Below are 27,164 nucleotides of genomic sequence, written 5' to 3'. Positions count from 1 at the left end.
TAACCCAGAAGCTGTCTGCGGACAAACGCCGGCTCCCTCGGCCTATAGAGCGAGATGAGCGCCGCAACCCCAGAGTCGGACACGACTGGAAGTGATGGTCAGGGGTCCCGTTACCGTTAATAATATTTTTGGAGATACCAGGTAAATATGGTCAGATATGAAGTAAGGTGCGTTGAGGGGGCTGGGGCATGGGAGAGGGATGGCACCTTGGGGTGCTGATTGGCTGAGGGTGGGGTGTGGCAACCCAAAAGGCCTCAGTTCTCTTCAGTCACTGGAGGGTATAAATTGTGAGCCTCCGCACTATTTCTGCAGCATCAGCAAACCTTCTTTCTCTCTGCCCACCCGGCTCCTTGGCCTGATTTCCAAGGCTTTTCCTGTAAACCAGGTGCTGTTCCAGTCACTAGCAGAATGTCTTGGTCCGGCTATTTCTGTGCTGGCAGAAAACTACTTTCGTTTTCAAGGCAGATCAAATGTTGGTCTCCTAATCCCAATGGCCCCAGGAAAGGAGGCACATAAAGCGATCCAGAAATAGGAAATACCTGAGGAGGAGGAGGAGGAGGAGGAGACGTCTGCTCAGGAAGCTGTTCCAAGTTGTTCCAAGCAGCCCTCAGTTCAGATACAGGCCAGGCTCAACTTCCGTATTATTTGTGGGTTCTGGTATATTCTAAAAAGGAGCCAGGCATTGCTGGCACATAATGTTTAAGCTCTATACTTCTTTATTTATTGTGATTTTTTTTATTTGGTTTGTTATTAAACGTTTCACACCACTTCTGGTCTTAGTGACCCATACATTTCCATAAACAAAATAATAGAAACTGGGACATTTTTTCAGTGAGAACTCACTGGGACTCAGTTCCGGCACCTCTCAGGTGAGCACCTTTGCTATTCTAAGAGAATGAGGGAGGTATTTATGGTGACAACTTCTGACACGTCTTTCTCTAGAAAAATAGCACTGATGAAAACACATCACACATGGAAGTGCATGAGGCCGATTCCTCTTCAGCCCAAACGGTCAGGAATCCCCATGCCTAAGATGGCAGACACAAGGGCAAGAGGATTCAGAAAGAGGATATTATCTGATTTAGAGCAGTGGTTTAAGAAACAAGATTCAGGAGAAAACTCAGATTCAGCACCAGCCGTTTCTTCCTCAAGCAAACAAAAATCCGATCTGTGGTTTGAAGGTGAGGAAAGGAAGCTAAAGGATAATCTTTCAACCTGCTATCCCCACCTCTGCATAATAACCCCCTAAAAACTGGGGTGCACACTATCCTGCACAATATCTGTTGCTTTCTTATAGCACCTGGAGGCATGGATTTGGTCCAAAGTGGGAAGAGTGCACCCAAAGCTCTGCCAAGCTGCCAAATCATTTTCTGACTTTGCCAATGCCAATAAAGAAAATGGCAAGACCCGGTTCATTGTGTCCTCTGTCCAGGATGGAAAGAACCCAGGAGCTTCTGTGTTGCCCTCCAAACCTCTCCCTCGGCTGACTGCTCTACGTGCTGTATCAGCTCACGTTTAGGCCAACAGCCTATGGCAGTGGGGGTGAACCTATGGCACGCGTGCCAGAGAGGGCACTCAGAACCCTCTCTGGGGCATAGCTCTCAAGTTTCGGATTTGAAAATAAGGGATCAGCACCCTCACCTGTCCTGGGGACAGCCCACGCCGTGGTAATCCCCCCAAGCTACAAATTAATTTACACCAGGAAAGAGCTCCCAGGAAAGAGAAATCAGGGCAGAGAAAAGAAAGCACTTATTCATGCGGCACACGGTTAACCTCTGGAACTCCCTGCCACAGGGAGCAGCAATGGCCACCAACTTGGATGGCTTTAGGAAAGGATTAGGCCAATTCATGCAGGAGGAGAGGACCACTGATGGCTTCTGGCTCTGCTCTGCCTCCAGTTCGGGGCAGCAATGCTTAATCTGAGCACCTGTTGCCGAGAAACATTCGTCTATTTTATCTTCTTTATATATCTGTCTGTCTGTCTGTTTGTTATTAGGTATTTATATTCCACCTTTTTCTCCAAGGAGTTCCCTGGTCCTAGTCCTCATTTAATCCCCACAACAGTCCTGTGAGGTAGGTAGGCAGGCAGGCAGGGCTGAGAAAGGCAGGGACCCAAGGAGTCCCCGGACTCCAACTCTCCTTCCCGGAAATAAGGGAAATTTAAGGGATATCAACAATAAGGGATAGCTGCGGGAAACGGCTTGGAATAAGGGAGTTTCCCGCAAAAAAGGAGACTTGACAGCTATGCTCTGGGGGCACGAGGGCAGTTGCCCCAGCAGGGCTGTAGCTTCCATGCTGGGGGGGGGAGGGGAGGGGAGGGCTCATGCGGGAGTCCAAAGCCTGCAGCCCTGTTGCCGTAGCTTCTGTGCCAGGGGTAGGGGAGGAGTGAGGAGGAGAGGAGGGCTGAGTTAGGGTTAGGGTAAGGATTAGAATTAGGGTCAGGGCCAGGGTCAGTGTTGTTTTACGTTTTCTTGTGATTTTGATTCATTTGCGGTTGGTTTGCTTTTTTTCAATTGGTTGTGTTGCTGCTTTTTCACGAGTTGCAAGTTTGTTGGCTTTGTGGTTTTCTGGAAAGTTTCGGTTTTTATTTTGAATGCAGCCCTGCGGCCCTGGCACTGTCAAACTGCTCTTACTGTTTGTAAGTTTTTTCCTGGTGTTTAGTCAGAATCTCCTTTCTCATAACTTGAAGCTATGGGTTCGAGTCCTCTCCTCCAGAGCAGGAGGAAACAAGCTTGTTCCCCCTTCCATGGGACAGCCCTTCCGATATTTGAAGATGGCTCTCCTATCTCCTCTCAGTCTCCTCTTTTCCAGGCTAAACATCCCCCACCTCATCAGCTGTTCCTCCCAAGCCTTGGTTTCCAGTCCCCTGATCCTCTTGGTCACCCTCCTCTGCCCACCTTCCAGCTTGTCAACATCCTTCTTAAATTGCGGCACCCAGATCTGGACACAGGATTCCAGGTGTGGTCTGGCATCTTGAATGGAATGGCATCCCGGTAGAAACTGGCTTTCTTCTGTTGGGAGGTGACAGTCAATCAGTTCCTTCCTTAGCAGACCACAAGCTTCCCATGAGCCCACAGTGCGATGCAGCAACAAAAAAGGCTAATGCTGTTCTAGGCTGCTTCATCTAGTGCATTAATGAGTCTCTGGAACATGGTCTGACTTGGTATAAGGCTGCCTCCTTTGTTCCCATGTCACTCTGGTCTGCTAGGCATTCTGGCGATGCTCAGTGTGCCTCTGAATACCCCAGTGGCTGAGAATCACAAGTGTGGAGAAGGCCATTGTGCTTACGTCTTGCTTGTGAGCTCCCTGTTGGGGTATCTGGTTTCCAGATGTGTCTTTTGCTGGACCCATCAGTCAGTCTCTTTTACAGATGGATAATTGGATGTATCAACTGAGAAGAAAACACTTTCAGTTTCCACTGCTGAGCAAATGTCAGACTTTCAGCTATTAATCTGCACTCAAAACCTGTGCCAGACTCAGAACTCTGAGAGGGACGGAGAGAGCCAGAGGCTGCCTGAAGTTGCAGAGAGAAACAGCCAGACCAGGAACACCTCCCGGCTGAGACAACTGCCCAGCAGAAGTCAAGGTAGTGAAAACACCCCGCTGTTCTGGTGGAATTAAGCAGAGGTGGGGATCCCTCTTGCAGGAAGGAATGGAGGGTGGGGGGTGGAAAAAATATTTTGCAAATGCCACAATGCGCCTTCTGCACTTGGTGTTGCGGGGGTGGGGTGGGGGGTTGGAAGCAAAGTCTGCCCTCCTGGGTGATGGGGTGATGCTCTAAAAGGAAGGGGAAAGGGGGGGGCACAGTACATGCCAAGGATTCACCCCTTTCTGTTTTTATATAATTTTTATTAAATTTTCTGTTTTACAATTTCAAACACGCATTTTACATCCTTAAAATATCAATGACTTCCCTTCTTCTCTTTCCAAGGTTCCTTTTGCATATCATAAATCCCTGCATATATTACAAAAACTATACCAATCAGTATTCCATTATTGCATCCATCAAAACTTATTTACACTGTTGAATTTATCTTAATGCTGCCAGCCTTTTCAGCTGTACACAATTATTTCCCATATATTGAACAAACATTTCCCTATCTTCTCTAAACGTTTGTTCTTCTTGTTCTCTTACTCTGTATGTTAAGTCTGCAAGTTGTGCATAGTGTGTCAACTTAAGTTGCCATTCTCCTTTGGTTGGGACTTCGCTCATTTTAATAATAATAATAAATAAATTTTCCATTTGAGTTGCAGTGGTGGCACACATAAATAACCCATTTTGACACCTGAGAATTTCAGTCTGAATAATCCCCAACAGAAAGTTTTTTGGGTTTGGGGGGGGGGGAGTACTTTTAAACATTTTTCTTTTCAATTCGTTATAGATAATTTCCCAATATTCTTTTACCCTTTTACAAGTCCACCACATATTAAACAACATTCCCCTCTGCCTCTTTGCATCTCCAGCACTTATTAGATAATGTCTTGTACATCTTAGCAAGTCTACTCGCAGTTAAATGCTATCTGTAAATCATTTTCAGGTAGTTCTCCTTCAAAGAATAACATGCTGTAAACTTCAAGTCACTTTTCCATCGTTTTCCCCAGAGGTTAAAATCTATATTGGCTCCTGTATCTATTGCCCAGTGTGTCATTTTGAGGCTTTGACAAGCTCATCTTTTGTTTCCCAGTCTAATAACAAATTATACATTTTGGACAAAAGTTTCTCTTTTTTATAGAAGTTCTTTTTCAAATTGTGAGCTTTGGTCCAAAAAAAACATTTTTCCTGTCTGTTTTAAACATTTCATGTAACTGATGATATTGTAGCCAATCTGTCACATGGCTTCTTACACTTTCCATTGATTTCAGCAACTTCCATTTCAGCTTGTATTCATCAGGATCAGCGCTGCTTCCACTGCGGTTTGTTTCTGCCAAATACTACCGGTACTTTGTGCATCCAGCTGTTAGCTATGGCAGCATCATACATGATTCCTGCCATATATGTTGTTGTTATGTGATTTGGCTGGCTGCACGTGTGAGTTCCCCACTTTGACAGCCTCCTTGAACACTGTGCCAGATAGTTGGGATATAAAACTGGTGGCAGTAGTGATGAATTATTTTTCTGCTATCTGAAATGTTCTCAGCAGGCACAATTCTCAGCCAAATGGAAATTCAGTGTAGGAAGCATCCAGTGGTTGTGCATGGGAAATATATACCTTCCCTTCCAGCTCCTGTGACCCCTTGTGCCCACCCAAACCCGGTGGGATTCACCCGTCTTTGGGCCTAGGAATCCTGTCCAAGCAGAGCCCCCCTTGGCACACGATCCCTTTGCCCAGTTTCAGGGTGATTTCCCCTCCCACTGCAATTCTGTGTGGCACAGTCTCCAGGGATCCCTGGGTAGAGTTTTCAGCTGCTACAGGGGGCTGTGGATGGGAGGGAAGCAAGAAGATGATGATGAGTTGCACAAGCTGCCTTCCACATGTGCAACTACGGCATACAAACGTCTAATCCCCCCTCCCATGATGTGACATTCCCCCCCGCTTCAAAGCATGTCGGCATCCCTCTTTGGATGGTAGTGCTAATCTTCCTCTTTTCCCCACACGCTTTGCACGCCGAATAATCTTTCCAGAGTCCTTCACATCACTTGTTTCTTCCAGGTGGAGGCAGGAGAGCAACCTGGACCTGAGCCATGGACAGATCAGACGACACGGTTGAAATACCAGCCCTGGGCCGCCCATTCCAGCTGGGGATGCTGTACGACTGTCGTAGAGATGCCCTCATGCCAGGTAGAACTGGGTAGAGCACTGGATGAATGTGGTCCCGCGCCAAGGACCCCGTAAATGTTTTGTAAATTTTGGTCAATATTTATTTTATCAGATAGCACGTGGTAAATTTTTAATCTGTTTTCCATATTTTTTCCCATTTTTCCATTGGGATAGAATAGCCAAAATCATTTGTCCGTTTAACCTGCACCTCTTTCACCTCCTCATCTTTTAGTTTCCAATCTAGTAATAATCTGAAGGTTTTTGAAGCTAGAGAGTTCCAGAAAAACATCTACTTCTGCTTCATTGACTACGCAAAAGCATTTGACTGTGTCGACCACAGCAAACTATGGCAAGTTCTTAAAGAAATGGGAGTGCCTGATCACCTCATCCGTCTCCTGAGAAATCTCTATGTGGGACAAGAAGCTACAGTTAGAATTGGATATGGAATAACTGATTGGTGCAAAATTGGGAAAAGAGTACGACAAGGCTGTATATTGTCTCCCTGCTTATTTAACTTATATGCAGAATTGATCATGCGAAAGGCTGGGCTGGATGAATCCCAAACCGGAATTAAGATTGCCGGAAAAAATATCAACAACCCCAGATATGCTGATGATACAACCTTGATGGCAGAAAGTGAGGAGGAATTGAAGAACCTTTTAATGAGGGTGAAAGAGGAAAGCGCAAAATATGTTCTGAAGCTCAACATCAAAAAAACTAAGATCATGGCCACTGGTCCCATTACCTCCTGGCAAATAGAAGGAGAAGAAATGGAGGCAGTGAGAGATTTCACTTTCTTGCGTTCCATGATCACTGCAGATGGTGACAGCAGTCACGAAATTAGAAGACACCTGCTTCTTGGGAGAAAAGCAATGACAAACCTAGACAGCATCTTAAAAAGTATAGACATCACCTTGCCGACAAAGGTCCATATAGTTAAAGCTATGGTTTTCCCAGTAGTAATGTACGGAAGTGAGAGCTGGACCATCAAGAAGGCTGATCGATAAAGAATTGATGCTTTTGAATTATGGTGCTAGAGGAGACTCTTGAGAGCCCCATGGACTGCAAGAAGATCAAACCTATGCATTCCTAAAGAAATCGGCCCTGAGTGCTCACTAGAAGGACAGATCCTGAAGTTGAGGCTCCAGTACTTTGGCCACCTCATGAGAAGAGAAGACACCCTAGAAAAGACCCTGATGTTGGGAAAGACGGAGGGCACAAGGAGAAGGGGACGACAGAGGACGAGATGGTTGGACAGTGTTCTCAAAGCTACTAACATGAGTTTGGCCAAACTGCGGGAGGCAGTTAAGGATAGGCGTGCCTGGCGTGCTCTGGTCCATGGGGTCAGAAAGAGTCGGGCACGACTGAACGACTGAACAACAACAACTGGTGACAACCACCAAGCGTTTTTTGGCTCCAATAATTTTTTATTTCTTTCCCAAACTGTGAGTAGGGATTTCCTAATTATATGATTAAGGAATCCTCTGTGTACCTGAACTTTATTATATCCCAGATAACTGTGCCAACCTAATCTATTTTCCCAGCCCTCTATATCTAGTATGCTTGTATTTTTAAGGGTCATCCACTCCTTAAGCCAGCAGAAACAAACCGCCTCATAATACAATTTAAGGTCCGGCAAGGCAGTGAAGGATAGGCGTGCCAGGCGTGCCTGGCGTGCTCTGGTCCATGGGGTCACGAAGAGTCGGACACGACTGAATGACTGAACAACAACAACAACAATGCCAACTCTTCTTCTTGCACTCCTAGCCAAGCTTCTAGTTCTTTTATCAATTTCACCTCTATATTTTCATCTTGGTGTTCAGAGATATCTCTAAACCTGAAAGTCATTTCCCATTGTCTCATTTCAAGAGTAGTGATCGCATCCCATATTTCCTCCTGTATCTTCATCAGCTCTATATTCTCTTCTCTATTTTTTTCCTGATTTTTTTGTCACTTTTTGCTTGCTGACCACTTTTTTAATCATCTCCTCTTAAATTTTATCCCTGCTGCTGAGCTAGTGTCCATCCCCTTTCTGAGGCCTGTACAACAGACGCTCATGAAATGTTCACTTTTGTTCCATGATCATTTCTGGTCAAAGATTTCCCCTGCCTTTTGCAAAGTTTTACAAAACTGCATAAACCTCTTTGTTTGGGGATGACAGTGGGACAAAATTCATGAGTGCAGACATTGTGAGCAATGATAGCTCTATTTTAACTCCTTGTTTCTCTGTTCAGCCTTAGGCATTAGGCTAATTGTGTTCTATATTTGTATGAGCATACTCAAGCCTTGCGTATTTCTCTGCTTTATCCCAGGAATCACCCTTTGGGGCCACGACTCGCTTCAGAAGGACATGTGTATCAAACCACAACCCAAGGCTGAATATGAAATCATTGCATCTGATTCCATCGAAGATAAGGCCTCTGCCCTCAATGTCTCAGCATCACTCAAGGCCAGTTTTTTGGGTGGAATGGTTGAAGTGGGTGGATCAGGCAAATTCCTTCAAGACACCAAGAAGTCTACGAAACAGGCCAGAGTCACTCTGCAGTACAAAGCTACCACCAAGTATTCACAGCTGACCATGAGCCATTTGGGAATCCAAAATGTCACTTATCCAGCTGTTTTTGAGCATGGTACAGCCACCCACGTTGTCACTGCCATCTTGTATGGAGCCCAGGCTTTCTTTGTGTTTGACCGAAATGTCTCTTCTTCCGAGTCTGTGCAAGACATACAAGGAAGTCTCAAAGTTATGATAGAGAAGATGGTCACTATTGAAGGTGAAGCAGTCCTCAAAATGAATGACCAGGAAAGAAACCATGCAAATCAGTTCAACTGCAAGTTCTATGGAGATTTTTCTCTGGAGAGTAACCCAGTGACTTTTCAAGATGCTATGAAAGTCTACACTTCTCTGCCCAAAATGCTGGGTGCCAATGGAGACAAGGCTGTGCCTGTCAGAGTCTGGCTCTACCCACTGACCAAGCTGGATTCCAAAGCAGCTAAGATGGTGCGTGAGATCAGCTTAACACTGATCTTTGGTGCCCAAACCGTCATGGAGCAGCTGAGCGAAATCGATATGAGATGCAATGATCTGTCTACCAATCCCATTGCTACCACCTTCCCAGAAATACAGTTGAAAATCAAGAGATTCCAGGATTTCTGCAAGCAACACAGGCAGACTTTCCAGCAAGATCTGGCAGGAATCTTGCCTTTGATCCGGGGAGGGGGGAAAGAGGAAAGAGTTCTGGTGGACATCTTAACATCCATAAATCAATCACCCTTCAATGGCCAAAGACTCAATGAATTTTTGAATAATAAGGAACGAGAGATAACCATGGTCAAGTCTTACCTTGATATCCTGAGTGGGATAGAAACCATCTCCTCCCAGAATAAACTGGAAGAGGTAGTGCTTAACCACCAGAATGAATTTGTTGTCTCATTTACATTCACTTCTTTACATGATGAGGAACCATTTTTAACCAGCTTACAACACTTTCTTCAGAAACGATCAGCAGATCCCACAGGAGTCCAGAATGCACCGGAGGATTGGAATGCTTGGTTTCAGGAAAAAGACAGACAGAGAAATGCTCGGAAAGCTGCCAAGTCCATTGCTAATTTTGCCCGAGTCAATAAATCAAACAGGAATACCCGGTTCCTTGTGGCTTCTGTCCCGGATCAGGACAACCCAGGAGCTTCCATTTACCTCTATGAAGATGGGGAGCTGTTCAGCAACAACTTTGAGCTGCCCTCAAAACCTCTCCCTCCACTGATTGGGCGAATTGGACATGACCACGTGCAGCTGACATTTCAACCTGCGGAGTATGGGAGGTCTTCAATCTCAAGCTATCAAGTAGAGTACAAAATTGCAGGAGAAGAAAATTGGAAGATTGTGAATACAGACGACAGTCAGGAGACATTCCAAGTGAGAGGGTTGAGTGCAAACACAGAATACCAGTTTCGATACACTGCTAGGAGCAAACCAGGACTTTGTGACACCAGCAACGTGAGTAAATCTGTACAGACACTTCCTACCAGCCCTCCTGGGAAACTGAGAGTGATAATTGCAGAGTCTTCCGAAATCAGTATAGCCTGGGAGAGCCCAAAGGTCATTGGCCAGGGAGCTGTTATAAAGGAATACAAAGTGGACTACAGTGAAGAGGCTGGAGAGGCAAAAAGGAAGGAGAAAGATGAATGGGCTGAAAAAAGAACAGGGAAGAAAACAGAGTTCTGTGAGATTGATGGTCTGAAGCCCCAGACATCCTACAGATTCAAAGTCTCAGCCATGTGTGCCGGTGGGGCTGAGAGTGAGCCCAGCAAAGAGATTGAGGTTTCCACATTGTTGGAAGGAGACAAGAACAGAGTCGCTTGTAAATACCTCCAAGACAGCAGCCTGGTTGAGGATGGGCCACCAGCAGTGTATGCTCTGCCACTGGAGGCCATACCAGATGTCTCTACATCCTGTCGAACATACCAGCTAGGGAAAGAGAACATGCAGGCCCAGGGGCGTACCCAGGATCAAAACTAGGGGGGGGGGCAAGCCATGGTTGTTCAGGTTGTGACATTTCAGCACGGAAAGGCGAATGACACCAAAATTTTAGGAAAATTATATATAAGTATAGCAGTGCTTTATTACGGTAGTTATTACAATTATTTGCTTGATTTTTTTTTTAATTTTTATTCTAGTTACATGTCTTATACCAGGGGTGGCCAACTCCCAAGAGACTGTGATCTACTTTCAGAATTAAAATCTGGCAGTGATCTACCCCCGTTTTTTGGGGATCAGCTCAAAGTTGTTGACCTTTTTGGGGGTGAGGAATGCCCCGTTTTTTAGGGGTTCGGTTCATTTTTAGTTGTTGAGCATTTTTTAGGGACTAGACCTTCTGAAATAATTGATTTAAAAATATTAAGATTAAGATTACTTCAACTTCCTAAGCATCTAGGTATGCTTGCCTAAGGAAGAATGCTTTTAGCAGGTGCCCGAAAAGAGTCTAGCAAAGGCACGTGCTTTGCTGCAAGAGGCAGGGAGTTCCAAAGTGCAGGTGCTGTCACAGGAAACAATGCAGTACAGATATTATGTGGAGCCTGTAGTAGTGCTTGAAACTACTGGAGGGGAGGTTTTATTTATTTATTTATTCAGCTCCACTGAATTGAAATTTCAGCCAGGCGTGTCCAAAGTCCATTTCGGGGACCTAATTCGGCCCACCACTTGGTTTAATCCGGCCCCTGTGGCAGTTTATTTCCTGGGGTAAAATCCTTTAAAAACCTCAACAACTTCAACCCTAGAAAAGGTTAACAACTTTGGTCGGCCCTTTGGTCAGCCCTCACGGCCCTTCACTTCATCAAATCTGGCCCTCTTTGAAAAAAGTTTGGACACCACTGGCTTACACCATACTAAATTTGTTAGCCTTTTAAGGTAACTCTTATTTAAAGCAGGCCCCTACCCACCCCAAAAAATACTTTTGGTCTCACAAACAGCAGCACATTCCACCTCAAAACAAAATATTAAACAGTAAAAAAATTATAACTCCTGGTAGGATAATTAAACCAATCTTACACATAGATTTTATGGGCCAATTTATTCACACAGGCTTTTCCTATGAGGTTTTGACAATTTGAGAACTCAAGCAGTGAAATTGCTAGGAACCATAATATAAGTTTCACAGGTGCAGTCTGCACAGATGTTGGTCACATAAGTTGGCATCTCTTCATATATTCCTTTACTTCTCACCTACTTTATAAGAATCTGAAAGCAAGGAGACATAGCAACTCACACCTCTTCCATGCAGCAGCATATCAGAACACTAACCCTTTATGACTAAATAGCTTATAATTTACTTTAATTACTTGCATGCAAGCAAGTGTTAACCATTAAGTGACAAGATGTATTCTGAAATGCAAAGAAGTGAGTTGTTTGAAAAGCACAGGAAAACATCACTGCTTATTTATACTCTAAAACAAAACAAAACAAAAAATTCCTTCCAGTAGCACACTTCTTCAGATGCACTGAAGTCAACAGACCCTTATAGTATGCATGCACACAAACGCTCATACCAAGAACAAACTTAGTTGGTCTCTAAGGTGCTATTGGAAGGATTTTTCTATTTTGTTTCAACTATGGCAGACCAACACGGCTACCCACCTGTAACTGTGCCCATTTTAAGTGCATTTAACCCAATACATGTTTCTGTGTGCATTTATGTCCACTATAACAGTGTTTTTCAACCACTGTTCCGCGGCACACTAGTGTGCCGCGAAATGTTGCCTGGTGTTCCGTGGGAAAACATGGGCTGGCGGTTGCGGCACTGGCGGGAGGTGGCGCCGCTGCTGCTAGCGGCAGGTGGGCTGGGCGCGTCTCCCCCTTGGCCCACGGCGGCAGCGGGCGCCTTTGACTATGAGCTGCTCCTCCTGCGGCGGAGCCCGCGGAGCGCCTTCCTGCCCAGTGCTCACGTCTTCGCGGGCGGCGTGGCGGACGCGGCCGACTTCTCGTCCGACTGGCTGCAGCTGCTGGCAGGCGGGCCGCGCTGCGGACTGGGCTCGGTGCGGGGCGAGTGCCCGAGGGCGCCACTCTTCGCCGCCGAGCGCCCGGAGCTGGGCTCGCCGCTGCCGGGAGACGTGGCCTTCCGCCTCTGCGCCATCCGCGAGGCCTTCGAAGAAGCCGGAGTCCTCTTGGTACTGCCCGGCCCGGTGGCTGATGCCGCCGCCGCCGCTACCACCGCGGGCCCGGCCCGCCTGCTGCCAGCCGAGCGCCTCCCGCCGTCCTCAGGACTGGCTGAGTGGCGGCTGCGGGTGCAGCGGCAGCCCGGCAGCTTCTTGCAGCTGTGCCGACACCTGAGCTGCGTGCCCAACATCTGGGCACTGCGCGAGTGGAGCAACTGGCTGACCCCCGTGGGCCGTGCGGGGCGAGGCGGCCGCCGCTACGACACCGCCTCCTACCTCTGCTGCCTACCTAGCATTGGGGCATCTGCTGCTACCAATGCTATTTTTCTAGAAAAAGAGGTGCTGGAGCCTGGAACTCATCACAGACGCCTTCCCTCGTTCTCTTATAATGGCGAAGGCGCCCACCTGAGAGGTGCCAGAACTGAGTTCCTGTGGCTGGGGGGAGAGTCCTGACTAGTACTATAGTTGTTATTTATTATTATTAGCCTGGTGGGGGCGGGGCAAGGTGCGCCATCTTCACATGCTCAATTCAGACATGAGAAGAATTATCATTTTTATTATTACTACTACTACTATTATTGTTATCTAATGGTGGTGTGCCTCGTGATTTTTTTCATGAAACAAGTGTGCCTTTGCCCAAAAAAGGTTGAAAAACACTGCACTATAAACATTTCTACGAGCAATTCCCCCTAATATAATTCATTTCCCTACAGATTTGTGCATATTTGTGTGCATTCCCCCCTGTTCTATGCATCTCCATGTATCTTTTGGTTGAACTGCATCTTTTAGCTCATGTATTTGTTAGGATCGTGTGAATTAAGTAGGTTTGCATTATGATAAAATACTAAAATAATAATTGGCTGCCTTTCACCCCAAGCTCACATGATGAGTTACAACAAATAAAACACAAACTTAAAAACAGGTTAAAATTACAGAAATAAGACGGGTGCTAAAGTCAGACACCTTAAGATGAATCCTCAGCATTTGCCAGGAGCTGCACAATGAAGGCTTCAGGTGCTCCTCTCTGGGGAGGAAGTTCCACATCTATGGGGCCACCACAGAGAAGGTCCTGGGCTGCCAATATCTCTGACCTTTTGTAGGTGGAAGAAAAACCACCTAGCACCCAAGAGGGTCTGCAGGGAAAGAGGGGGGGTCTTTCAGGTATTGGGGACACAAATAATTTTGGGCTTTAAACATCAATGTGAGCACCTTGAATATGGTGTGGAAACAAACCATGAATCAAGCTAAGGTCTCTCCCATTCCTACATTGATTTCATCCAACACAGTCCAGGAAACTGGGAGAATGAGATCAAAACAGCTCGGTCTTACCTGTACTTTTCCCAGCCATATTCAGACAAGCAGAAAAATTCACAAGCCAATATTCAGGATTTCTAGGTTGGAAGCAAAAGGAAGCAGAGAATCAGCCAATGGGAAGCTTTCTGTATTATCTAGAAATGTGTGTCATTCCCCCCCCCCAAAAAAAAACCTTTCCTCACAGAATTCTTTTTACACTTTGCAGAGGGATCTTCCTACCGGTAAGTGTCTGCTGTCCCAAATATTTGGCCCCCATGTGTGTGTTTCACTCTTTTTGTGTTCCATGCCACCCCACTGGCGCATGTAAGATTCATGACCCCCAGATTCTCACTCAGGAAAACGTCACACCTATGTAGCAAATGAAAAGTGTCTCTGCTTCTTCCAAAAGACACTTTAGCTCAACCTTTGGTGAGGTTCCAGAGGATGACTATGGCAGACCAACACAGCTTGTTGTTGTTGTTCAGTCGTTCAGTCGTGTCCGACTCTTCGTGACCCCATGGACCAGAGCACGCCAGGCACGCCTATCCTTCACTGCCTCTCGCAGTTTGGCCAAACTCATGTTAGTAGCTTCAAGAACACTGTCCAACCATCTCATCCTCTGTCGTCCCCTTCTCCTTGTGCCCTCCATCTTTCCCAACATCAGGGTCTTTTCTAGGGATTCTTCTCTTCTCATGAGGTGGCCAAAGTACTGGAGCCTCAACTTCAGGATCTGTCCTTCCAGTGAGCACTCAGGGCTGATTTCTTTAAGGATGGATAAGTTTGATCTTCTTGCAGTCCACGGGACTCTCAAGAGTCTCCTCCAGCACCATAATTCAAAAGCATCAATTCTACGGCGATCAGCCTTCTTTATGGTCCAGCTCTCACTTCCGTACATTACTACTGGGAAAACCATAGCTTTAACTATACGGACCTTTGTCGGCAAGGTGATGTCTCTGCTTTTTAAGATGCTGTCTAGGTTTGTCATTGCTTTTCTCCCAAGAAGCAGGCGTCTTCTAATTTCGTGACTGCTGTCACCATCTGCAGTGATCGTGGAACCCAAAAAAGTGAAATCTCTCCCTGCCTCCATTTCTTCCCCTTCTATTTGCCAGGAGGTGATGGGACCAGTGGCCATGATCTTAGTTTTTTTGATGTTGAGCTTCAGACCATATTTTGCGCTCTCTTCTTTCACCCTCATTAAAAGGTTCTTCAATTCTTCCTCACTTTCTGCCATCAAGGTAGTATCATCAGCATATCTGAGGTTGTTGATATTTTTTCCGGCAATCTTAATTCCGGTTGGGGATTCATCCAGTCCAGCCTTTCGCATGATGTATTCTGCATATAAGTTAAATAAGCAGGGAGACAATATACAGCCTTGTCGTACTCCTTTCCCAATTTTGAACCAATCAGTTGTTCCATATCCAGTTCTAACTGTAGCTTCTTGTCCCACATAGAGATTTCTCAGGAGGCAAATGAGGTGATCCGGCACTCCCATTTCTTTAAGAACTTGCCATAGTTTGCTGTAGCCAACACAGCTACCTACCTGTATTTATACTCCAGTCATCAATCCAGCAATAGACAGTACATCAACACACAAGCACACTGAACCATGTGTGTTTGTTTACTACCAGTTAGGTAGACTTTGTTTAGTTTTAATTTAGATTTGAAAAATCACCCAAACACTTTTTTTAGGGGTTAAAAGAAGGCGGGGGGGGGTGAAAGGCAATGGACAAGGGGGTAAAGTCACTCACCAAAAGATTACTGTGGATCAAAACAGCAGCACAGAGAAAGCTCCGTCTTCCCTTCCAGAGATCATACAACCATGGAGGGCGAGGGCGAGGGGGGGGGGCAGGAGTCAGTTTTAGCGACCAGGGCCATCAACTGGGATTAGGCGTTAATAGGTCACAGAGTAGCCTGCTTCTTATCAAGCAGTCTAAAGTGGGTGAAAGTCCTCTCCCAGCACACTTCCCTCTTTGCTCAGTCTCAGCGAACAAGCACTCAGCAATGGTAGCAGCGCTGCTTTTTAAGCCAGAACCAGGAGACGACTGATCATTTTTGCTTGGGGGGGGGGGACAGCTTGCTTCTAGGGGGGGGCAGCTGCCCCCCCTGCCCCTGCCTCGGTACGCCCATGCTGCGTTATGTGGCATAGCTTAATTGGTGGAGCCATACGGACTGCTATAGCAGATCGTTAGAATAACCGAAGAACAAATTTGGAAGGTGAAATGGTGCTCTGTCCTGCTTTCAGCTTCTGGCCTGCTAGTATTCAGAAATGAAAGCCAGAGTGGCTGGGGAAACCTAGTCAGGTGGGCAGGGTACAAATAATAAAAGTGTTGTTCCTATATATAGATTATTATTTTTAAAAAGTAAATCCATATTATGGGAGGTTTTTCAAGAGAGGTTGGATGGCCATCTGTCTGGGATACCTTGGGGGGGGGGGGGACTAGATTTCTTCCAACCGTACATTTCCATGATTCTATCACCCCTTGAACTGAGCAAGAGAAGTGAAAAGTAAAAGTATTTAAAATAAATACATAGCGATTTTGTTAATTCCTTATTTGGGGGCTTGGGCATTGTTGTTTGCTCTCAGTATACCTGAAGGAGCGTCTCCACCCCCATCGTTCATCCCGGACCCTGACGTCCAGCTCTGAGGGCCTTCTGACATTTCTCTCACTGCGAGAAGGGAGGTTACAGGGAACCAGGCAGAGGGCCTTCTTGGTGGTGGCACCCGCCCTGTGGAACGCCCTCCCATCAGATGTCAAGGCAATAAACAACTATCTGACTTTTAGAAGACATCTAAAGGCAGCCCTTGTCAGGGAAGTTTTTCATGTTTGATGTTCTATCGCTTTATTATTATTATCAATAATATTCTGTTGGGGGCTTCCCAGAGTGGCTGGAGAAACCCAGCCAGATGGGCAGGGTAGTAGTAGTAGTAGTAGTAGTAGTAGTAGTAGTAATAGATGATGATGATTCTTCTAACAATGCTTCTGTTGACCTGTGACTGGAAGATCTGCAATAAAGCACATAAAGCACCCAAAATTGACAAGATTTCTGCTCCCCCACCCGCCATTTCTTCCCAATGCTTTTCCTGTAAACCAGTTGGTTTACCAACACTGACAGACAGTGGCAGCCGGTGTGTCTGACCGTGCCAGATGAAACCCAATCCATGGCAGAATTACTTTCGCTTTCCACTCAGATCAAATGTTGCATTCCTAATGCTAGTAAGTTCAGGAAATCAGACAAGAGAAGCAGCGCATAAGGCCGTCCAGGTCTGTATCCAAGTAAGGGCAGCTGCAATTGCCAAAGGGGTAGTGTGTGGGCAGTATTAAGTAGTGGGTGGACACAGCAGACGACACAGTGGTTCTCCAAGCAGCTCTCTTTATTCTCAGGCTGGAACAGAACAGGACTGAAGGGCTCAGCCAGCTTGCTTATACAGTGGTGCCCTGCTAGACGAAAATAATTCGTTCTCCGAAAATTTTCGTCTAGTGGGTTTTTCGTCTAGCGAAGCGGCAATGACAGCCGCGCTTTCGCTAGACGGGGAAAAAAAAGACGAAAAATTTTCGTCTTGCGAGGCAGCCCCATAGATTTTTTCGTCTAGCGGGGCAGCCTCCCGCTAGACGAATGCCTTCGTCTAGCGAGTTTTTTGTCTAGCAAGGCATTCGTCTAGCGGGGCACCACTGTATAGTACTCATTAACATGCAACAGTAGCAACTCTCTCTCTAGCTACCCAATCCGTGAACGGCACTCTCAATCCTTCATTTGCATGTTGTGGACCTGAGTGAGAACTGTGGGCAGAGTGAAACTATAGACACAACACCCCTAGTGGCCTAGGGTGAGAACTTCAACACATAACATGGGCATGGGATTGTGAAGAGGGCCGAGGGAATCTGAAACGATCCAGGGCTAGCTCACTTGCAAATAGGTACAGGGTTGCAACCGAAGGGTGACAGATTAACTGGAATGTATTTTCTGCAAGAAAACACCAGTGCGTATACCAAATTCTTACAAACTTTTAAGAGGATTTACAAAATATTGTAGCTATGTGGTCAAGGTTGATCTCCAACTGGAGCGCTCGCAGGCCAGTGTTCCCCAATTGTTGGTGTTTATACTACTTTTTTTAAAAAAAAAATCGCCTTGAGAGAGTCTTTAAACCCCAGCATTACGCTTTGTGAGAACACCCTGAATATTAGGGGTCTCCTCAGAAAAATATGCCTCGGCCTCTGCCAGGCACCATTCTATACACCAGTGTTTTTCAACCACTGTTCCGCGGCACACTAGTGTGCCGCGAGATGTTGCCTGGTGTGCCGTGGGAAAAATTGTGTTTATTTGGTTCCTATTCAAGAGAATTGCTTTATATATAGTCAATATAGGCACAGAGTTAATTTTTTTAACATTTTCTAATGGTGGTGTGCCTCGTGATTTTTTTCATAAAACAAGTGTGCCCTTGCCCAAAAAAGGTTGAAAAACACTGCTATACACTTCTTAGTAGCACATGGTGCTGAAGATGTCAAGGTTGCAAGTTCGATGGGACAGCTGCATATTCCTGCATTGCAGGGGGGTTGGACTGGATGACCCTCGGGTCCCTTCCAACGCTACGGTTCTCTGATTCTAAGACCCTCTCGTGCGCTCGCCTTTTCTCTAAGCTGAAAAGCGCCCCACGCTGCGCCCCATCGCGCAAGCCAGCTGCTCGTTCTCCAAGCAGCCACGAGGGGGAATTCTTGTCCTGCTCATTCCAAGCAGAAGAGAACATAAATTCAGCTGCTACTTTCGTTTTCCCTCCGGAGAAGCAGCTCGTCGCTCGCTTCCCGTTCACTGCAGGAAAATTCAAAACGGCGTGGAAGACGACGCGGGGCGAAGAAGGATCTGCAGAAGCAGCTTAAGGAGGTGAGGTCTGCCATCTCGGAAGGGCAGAGTGGTGGAGAGGAGGAGGGAGAAAGGGATCTGCTTGCAAACGGAGCCCCAGCCTCAAGAGGACCCGGGAGAAGCCCCTTGTCTGGCTTGCAGCCCTCGGCAGCCTCTCTCTCTGCGCTCATGGGCGCGCCTTCGTCGCTCGGAAGGAGCTCCGTTAAATGTGTCCAGACATACCAGGCTGCGTCCCTGGCATCAAGCTTCCCAGGGTGGCGGGAGCAGCAGCTGTGTTTAGCCTGTTGTTGCAACAAAAGGCAAGGAAGGATCCTTGCAGAGGATCCCAAAGGCTGATCGACCGACTGTGGCTTAAGAGTGTGCCAAACTGTGGCTTCTCTCTTCCACCACAACTAGGAGCATCGGGGGTTGGACACCGTGATCTTTTTGGCGCTTGCTGAAATTATTCCTTACCCTCCAACATTTCCCCGATGAAAATAGGGTCGTCCTGTTCCATAATATTATTACTTGTACACATCTGACTAGGTGGCCCCAGACACTCTGAGAGGCTTCCAACATGTAGCACAACCCAACATTAAACAGCTTCCCTATCCGGGGCTGCCTTTGGATGTGTCTTCTATATTTTGTCTAGTTACTTATCTCCTTGGCTCGGGGGTTCCATAACTCCATGCCCTCCAACATTTCTCCGATGATAATAGGGGCATCCTGGACCTGGATGTCTCTGTTGGTTAGAGCCAAGGTTGCAGGTTCGATCCCTGCATGGGGCAGCAGGGGGTTGGACTGGATGACTCTTGGGGTCCCTCCCAACTCTACAATTCTATGATTCTATTATTCTAAGGAAAAGCAAGAGGTTCTGGGATCAAATCTGAAACCAGGGTGGCTTCTGTAAATCTGGGGCTGTCCCTGGGAAATAGGGACACTTGGAAGGCCTGTTAATCTTCTTTAGACAAGCCTATTCGGATGCTCAGAAAGCTGGCGAGACTTTTAATCTGTTCTTAGCTCTTGTCATTTTAACTTTTTAACTTAGCTTTTAAGTTAATTCTTCTTAATGGCGATTTTTTTATTTTTATTTTTTGCAAACTGCTTTGAGGTTCTTTTTTTACAGTCGAGGGGTGCATATTTTTAGCGAAATGAATAAATTAAGCAAACACTCCACCAGAATATAAGTTTCATTATTTGAACCCTACCCATCTGACTGGGTTGCCACAGCTACTCTGGGCAGCTTCCAACAGATCTAAACACAGAATAATAAAACATCAAATGTTAAGAACTTCCCGATACAGTCATATAAAGCCTTGTATGTTTAAACTGATGTTTGCCAAGTGCTCCCTTCAGGGTGAGGAGGGGCGTTCTTCTGCTTGCAGTACGTGAAAATAATATTTGAAATAAATAATAATAACATTTTTGATTGAATTCTGTTTAAGTGCCACCTGAGGAAAGAAAGAGCCACAGCGTTTGGGCATTTCCTTTTCGCTTCGCTTGCAAAATATTCTGAACATTTTTATGTCTGAAATGTGCTGTTTCTCATTCGAGATGCCACATGTCTAAACTAGGGGTGGGTGTCTGGGTTTGCAGGTGGAAGGCTGCCTGAGACTATCATCTTGATTTCTTGCATTTTTTTTCAGGGGAAGATGGCCTGGACTACCGGAGGTAAGGAAGGGTCCAAGTGACTCAGAGGCAGATTGACTTCTTGGGGTCGGGTGGATTATTCCAAATATATTTTGCAAGAGTTTTTCGCAGCACCCCCACTGACATTTATTTTATTTATTTGCAAAAAAATATTGTTATACCAATATGTAATATTTTTTTTAAAAAAAAAAATCAAAGTGGTTTTCAGCAATAAAATATAAAAAGAGTTACAAGAAGCACCACAACAAGGAGAGTTAAAAACAGACATCAGTTAACCACTGTGGAAGGGTGTGTTCTTAATTGCCTTGCATAAGCCTGGCGGAATATTATTATTATTATTATTGTTAAAGCGATAAAACTTGAAACATTGGAAACTTCCCTAAACAGGGCTGCCTTCTAAAAGTCAGGTAGTTGTTTATTTCCTTGACATCTGATGGGAGGGCGGTTCAGCAGGAGTTCAGAAGTTGGCACAGGCGGCACCAGCTGAATCTCCAGTGGCAGGGAGTTCCACAGGACGGGGCCGATAATACCAGAAGCTCGGGCGTGATGCCCACCCTTCCATTCTTTTCTTCCTCGGATTTTGGGAGGTGGGAGGTGCCTGGGTGGGATGCCATCCTGACGCACATCTGCAGGAACCTAGAAAGATGCCCTGGGCTCCACCAGGCCCCTGGTTCGCCCGGCTCCTTCTTGCCTGCTCTGGCCAGAGCTTGGAGAGGAGATTTGGAAAAGGAACTAGTTCAAGTTCAAGATGCCCCCAGAGGAACTAATTCCACTCCAAAGTTGTCCTGTTGCGAAACGAACTCATTTGGTTCATGCTCAGTTACAAGAGGCTGTGCAGAAGTATGAAATATACTTGCATAACTGTTTATACCAATGGTCCTCTCAAACTATTTATGGTTTCTTGGTTAACCAGTCATTTTTTATGTGCCCTGAGATCTGTGGATGAGGGACATAATAATAATAATAATAATAATAATAATAATAATAATAATAATAACAATAATGATGATGATGATGATGATGATGATGATGATGTGACAGGTAGATAGCCGTTTTGGTCTGCCATAGTAAAAAAAAAAAAATAAATCCTCCCAGTAGCACCTTAGAGACCAACTAAGTTTGTTCTTGGTATGAGCTTTCGTGTGCATGCACACTTCTTCAGATACCTTGGGTTACAAACACCCCAGGTTACAAGTTCACAGACTCCGCTAACGCGGAAGTAGTACCTCAGATTAAGAACTTTACCTCAGGATGAGAACAGAAATCGTGTGGCGGTGATGCGGCGGCAGTGGGAGGCCCCATTAGCTAAAGTAGTACCTCAAGTTAAGCACAGTTTCAGGGTAAGAATGGACCTCTGGAACGAATCAAGTTCATAACCAGAGGTACCACTGTAATCACACTTGATGTGATATTTTACATGGGTTGGTGCTACACACACACACACACACATACACACTTCTGTTTTACAATTTAAAATACTAATTTTAACATCCTTAAAATATCAGTGACTTCCCTCCTTCTCTTTACATGGTTCATTTTGCTTATCATAAATCCCAGCATATTTTACAAAAAACTAAAGCATTCAGTATTCCATTATTGCATCCATCAAAACTTATTTACATGATTGAATTTATCAGGTGTACACAATTATTTCCTATATATTCATTAAACGTTTCCCAACCTGTTCTTCTTCTGCTTTTATTTATACATGTGTACGCTTTACATATAAAGGGACGCGGGTGGCGCTGCGGGTTAAACCGCAGAGCCTAGGGCTTGCCGATCAGAAGGTCGGCGGTTCGAATCCCTGCGACGGGGTGAGCTCCCGTTGTTTGGTCCCAGCTCCTGCCCACTTAGCAGTTCGAAAGCACGTCAAAGTGCAAGTAGATAAATAGGGACCGCTCCGGCGGGAAGGTAAACGGCGTTTCCGTGCGCTGCTCTGGTTTCGCCAGAAGCGGCTTAGTCATGCTGGCCACATGACCCGGAAGCTGTACACCGGCTCCCTCGGCCAGTAAAGCGAGATGAGCGCTGCAACCCCAGAGTTGGACACGACTGGACCTAATGGTCAGGGGTCCCTTTACCTTTACCTTATGCTTTACATATGCATTCAGTCTCTGTGAGGATCAGGAAACCAGGTAATTCTCAACCATCACATATTAAGAGGGATCCCACTAGAAGTGGTTGCTCTGATATTTTTGCTGACCAGCTCTTCGTTTTCATTCAAAACCCGCAGGAAACAGAGAGCTGAGGATCGTCCTCGTGGGCAAGACTGGAGGCGGCAAAAGTGCCACAGGAAACACCATCCTTGGCCAGAAGCTCTTTGATTCGAAACTTCAGGCCAGGACAACCACTTTGGCCTGCCAAAAGGCGTCTTGCACTTGGAGAGGCTATACCGTGTATGTGATTGACACAGCGGATATTTTGGGCACTGGGGCTTGCGATGAGAGGCTGGACCAGGAGGCCAAGCGCTGCCTTGACCTCTCTCAGCCCGGCCCTCACGCGCTCGTGTTTGTGACCCAAGTGGGCCGCTTCACCGCGGAGGACGAGGAGGCCGCCAAGCGAGTCTGGGACATGTTTGGGACGGAGGCCATGAAGCACACCATCCTCTTGTTCACCTGCAAAGAAGCCTTAGAAGGCAACTCCTTGCGGGGTTACGTGACGCAGTCCGACAATGAGGCTCTCCGGAAGCTGGTCCAAGAATGCGGGGGCCGCTTGTGCGCTTTTAATAACAGGGCGGCAATGGGAGAACGAGAGGACCAGGTCTCTGAGCTCATGGAGATGGTCCTGGAGATGGTCCGGGGGAATGCAAGGCCATACCTGGAGACGCCCATCATGGAGGCAGCGCTTGCATCTTACATGGCAGAAGGAAGGAAAAGGGCCAAGGGAGAGGGATGGGGGAAAGCTCGCGAGGGTTTCAGCTACATAAAAATATTTCTCGCCGTATGTGTGTGTGGTGCAGGGCTTTACCTCGTTCTTTACCATTGTAATCGTTTCTTTCAATATCTCCCCGTTAGCAAAGCTGAGGATTTTTAAAGCCATCCCACCGGCTTCTTAGGAGGTGTCAGGAGAAAAACCAAATGAATCACCAAATAAACTGATGAACAAACCAGCTTGTCTGGGTGCAGTGTCTTAAGAATTGCATGCTTATTATTTTTTTTGTCATTGTATCAGTTGCAATGCCCCTGTGACTCTGGACAAATAGAGCGTGTGCTTCTCGACTATGGAGACATTCGTATTAGCCTCCTCTCCCCACCACTCCATAAGTACCCAGGGCGCACAGGGCTATTCTATACCTCCCTGCTGGTGTCAGATCCCAACCCTGCTCCAACATACAATGTCGCCAGATTCTGCACAGCAGCGCTCAAGATCCATGGGATGATGACCTGTGCCACAAACTAGATTTAATGAACACTCACATCAGAGTGCTCTCCAAACTGATAGTACTACATACTAACTTTTTATGCTCCTTGTGGTGATCACACAGGGTCCCCGGTTGTTTAACGGACTATTGATCCCAGTGCCACCACGGCGCTTCGCTGCCACCAACCAGGATCCCCTCCCTGGTAATCACTGTCACAGTCAGGGTGTGATTTTAAACAAAATAATAAGTGTTTATTTAAAACTTCAACAACTTAAGATACTGGTTACATTGGTATATATTTATTCTTATCTCAACCCTGTCCTAATCCTTCGCTCACCACTCTACCTCACCACCAACCCTCACAATCACCACCCACCCACCAATCAACTGCCCTCAACCAACTGACTCACTCCAACTGGCTTTGTTCAGCTGCCCCTAGCTCCTCCTCCCTCTGTTGATTGGTCCGCCAAGGGTCAGCCACTTAACCCTTTACTTACTCCTGCATATTCATACATTCTGTAGGAAGGGCAAACGCCACACTCCTCCACATCAGTTCTATGCTCCTAACCCGGGGGTCTGCAACCCGCGGCTCCGGAGCCGCATGTGGCTCTTTTGCACCTTTGCCGCGGCTCCGGGCAGGGCCGGTGCGTTTAGCGCCGAAATGTAGGGGGTGCTGCGCCACGCTGCTGGCCCGCCTGCGCCCACCCACTTTCTACCCTGCCGGCGGCTGTGCTGCTCATGCGTGCCTCGTTTCGTGCCAGCGCAGGCGCAGCAGCAGACCGCAGCAGCTTCCCTCCTTGGCGCCTGTCCCGGTGCTTGTGTTTGGCTGCTGCTGGTGGAACTGCTGGCTGCTGCGATTTGACGAGGCGCGATGACTCGACGACGTAAGGAGGCAGCTGCGGGCTGGGCCAGGGGCGGTGGGCGAGGGGGAAGCCCTCTTTTTAAAAAGTGGAAGGGCCCGGCTCCAGGACACGTGGCAGTCTGGAAAGGAAAAGGAAGCCCGGCTGTTCAGCTAAGGGCGGCCCAACGGGATGAGATGGGCGCGGGAAAAAGCTCAGGGGACGACTGGTCCCGGGCTCTGTTTCGGGGGGGCGCAGGAGACTTCCCTTAAGCAGCGTGGCGAAAGGGGCCCGAGCATGGGCGTACCGACGGGGGGGCAGCGCCCCCCCAGAAGCCCCCTGCCCCCCTAGAAGCGGGAGTCCCATGGACTGAAAGAAGGGTTTTATCCATTCTGAAGGAATGCTTTCCCGCGCCTGCAGGGGGGACGTGTTCAGCCCCCTGCTTCAGCCCCTCTCAGCTGCCTTGCCCAGCCCCTCTGCTGGCCAATAGTGATTGGGGCAGTGTGCATGCTGTGTGCTTTTGCATAAGTTTGCTAAACTTTTAGGGTTGCATTTGTGCTGTTCATGGGGCGGAAGTATTCTGGGGGGTTGGATTTCCCCTTCTAGATTTGCCCCTGCAGCGTCAGGCATTCGGACGGTTCCTTTAATACAGTGCTTGTTGTTTGGCTGGGGGGGGGGGAACGTTTCGTGATATTTTGCCATTTTGCCTTCATTACTTGCTTTTCATTACCTGTCTAAATTGTGCTATGAGCTTATGGGTGTTTATAGTGCTTGGAGCCTGTACTTGCATCCGTGTTGGGCAGTGGTTTGGAGGTCACCATTTTTGGTGGGTAAAAAACTTCGTGTTTTAAAAGTCACCCTGCTGCATTTTAGAATTGCCCTTTGACTTTTTTTCCCCAAGCACTGTAGCTTAATCGCTGGCCTCTTTGTTATTCAGTTGCCTTGGAATTAGCTACATTGTTCTTTAATAGCTGCGCTATTACCTCACCGCAACTGGATTCCCAAATTGTTTTTTTTTAAAAAAGATTTTCTTGGTTTACAAAGTGTGTGCAATGTCTCTCGTATTTTTCCATGTAACATTTTTTACAGATCAATTTTGGTTGTTGAGACATTAGGGAGAGAAGGGGGAAAGAGGTGGGTGGGGTGGGGAGACGATGTTTCTATTTTCCTTAATATATGTAGGATTTGGTGTCAGCATCGTTTGTGTCGGTTCTCTGTTGTTCGCTTGTGTTTCTTTGGCGGTGAGAGGTCGGGATTGGCGTAGGGTGTGTTTGTTCCTTTGTGGTTGGCTGTTCCTTTTATTGTTCCTTTTATTGGTTTACAAAGCGTGTGCAATGAGAGAAGGGGGAAAGAGGTTTTTGTGCTGTTCATGGGGCAGAAGTATTCTGGGGGGTTGGATTTCCTCTTCTAGATTTGCCCCTGCAGCGTCAGGCGTTCGGACGGTTCCTTTAATACAGTGCTTGTTGTTTGGCTTGGGGGGGGGAGCGTTTCGTGATATTTTGCCATTTTGCCTTCATTACCTGTCTAAATTGTGCTATGAGCTTCTGGGTATTTATATTTTTGTGGGCCGCAATGGTTTTGCGGCTCCCAGTTTTTTTTTCTCTTCGGAAACGGGTCCAAGTGGCTCTTTTTGTCTTAAAGGTTGCAGACCCCTGTCCTAACCCCTCTTTTAGTTTCTTTTAGATTCTTATAGTCTTTTCGCTATACCTTCTGTTTTAATTCTTTTTAGCTTTCCAAAACGTTTTTGCAGATTCTAAATGATTGTACCCCACCCTGCTTATGCTGGTCTATGGCCGTAATAAAGATCTGATTGATTGATTGATGATTGATTGCATCAGTTCATTCCCTTTCTGAATCACACGTCAAATCAATTGAACAGGACAAACATAACAATAGAAGCACATATATGTTGCCAAAGCTTTTAAGATAAGATAATTTGTATTGTCATTGTCCCCTTGTTGCATTGGGCAAAAGGCCCTTCTTCTGAGCTGCGCCAATAAAACTCAGAGACTAGAGGAGCTAGGAGTCTATTTTGTTTTCTTTATTGCAAAGCAATAAGGGTTACAGTCGAATCATTTCGCAAATCTGCAACCCCGCCCAAAGGTCTGGGCAGGGGTATTTATAACATTTCAGACAAAGCATTTCAATTTAACCAATCATATTTCATTACATCATTTCAGTTTTGTACGCATGTACATTACCTAATCTAATACGCATGCGCAATAAGCATTGTTAACTAAACATTGATTCTCAGAGATTGTTACATCTTTGTTAGTTTGCGTGCATGGGAATCTATGTTAGGCCTTTGTTCTATGTATCAACTTATGTTCTAGCTTATGAATGTGATTGAAGTATTTGCTGTCCTTCTTTCCCAGTAGGGACGGTCTCTTGCAAAGAATCATCTGTTTCCTTAAAGCAACAGGTTACCATAGCATTTCTATTATAGCATATTCAATGATTTATTGGGGTTCACATTATCATATTCATTGTGGCCTCTTTGGGCCACTGCTACACCCTTGCGAGAACAACGAAATTAGTCTGTTACTATTGCGCTTTGTATTGTGTGTGGTGTGAACCTGCGTGTATAGTGACTTGTCTTCTTCCGATAAGAGTTAAGGCTTTCTCAGCAGTTTCTTAAAGCGATGGAGCTGTCTTTTGAGGCCCTTGGGGTCCCCCCACAGCATCCGAAAAGAAATACCTTGGAAAAGGGGCAACGACTAGCTGTGCTGGATTTATGATATTCGTCATGGGACATCCAGAAAGTATCAAGCAATGCAG

At 46.4% G+C, this 27,164-nt stretch overlaps 2 protein-coding genes across 2 annotated transcripts in view; both read left to right on the top strand.

Moving 5' to 3' along the window:
• Window positions 1–3,475: 3,475 nt before the first annotated feature.
• Window positions 3,476–18,577, top strand: LOC117055467 (verrucotoxin subunit beta-like). The gene is made up of 4 exons (XM_033165002.1): window positions 3,476–3,587; window positions 5,649–5,780; window positions 8,072–10,248; window positions 18,341–18,577. Exons 2-4 carry the CDS (start codon window positions 5,684–5,686, stop codon window positions 18,575–18,577), a joined length of 2,511 nt encoding a protein of 836 aa, XP_033020893.1. The 5' UTR covers window positions 3,476–3,587; window positions 5,649–5,683.
• The window catches only part of LOC117055466 (GTPase IMAP family member 1-like), a 24,268-nt gene continuing 15,548 nt past the window's right edge, over window positions 18,445–27,164 (top strand). Inside the window, exons 1-3 of the mRNA XM_033165001.1 lie at window positions 18,445–18,581; window positions 20,186–20,210; window positions 22,420–23,217. Of these exons, the coding sequence (XP_033020892.1) occupies window positions 20,192–20,210; window positions 22,420–23,217 (817 nt within the window). The 5' untranslated portion in view covers window positions 18,445–18,581; window positions 20,186–20,191. The remainder of the gene's footprint in view (window positions 18,582–20,185; window positions 20,211–22,419; window positions 23,218–27,164) is intronic.

This window comes from Lacerta agilis, chromosome 12, assembly GCF_009819535.1.
Source record: "Lacerta agilis isolate rLacAgi1 chromosome 12, rLacAgi1.pri, whole genome shotgun sequence".
Classification (NCBI taxonomy): domain Eukaryota; kingdom Metazoa; phylum Chordata; class Lepidosauria; order Squamata; family Lacertidae; genus Lacerta; species Lacerta agilis.
The sequence above is the reverse complement of the archived record's forward strand: the minus strand, read 5'-3'. Positions and strand labels throughout refer to the sequence as shown.

Excerpts from the sequence above, each read along its gene's own strand:
- LOC117055467 (XM_033165002.1), top strand. The coding sequence starts at position 5,684 with ATGGACAGATCAGACGACACGGTTGAAATACCAGCCCTGGGCCGCCCA. Across the intron at positions 5,781-8,071 it reads TAGAGATGCCCTCATGCCAG|GAATCACCCTTTGGGGCCAC; the intron begins GTAGAACTGGGT and ends GCTTTATCCCAG. Across the intron at positions 10,249-18,340 it reads TAGGGAAAGAGAACATGCAG|CTGAAAAGCGCCCCACGCTG; the intron begins GCCCAGGGGCGT and ends CTTTTCTCTAAG.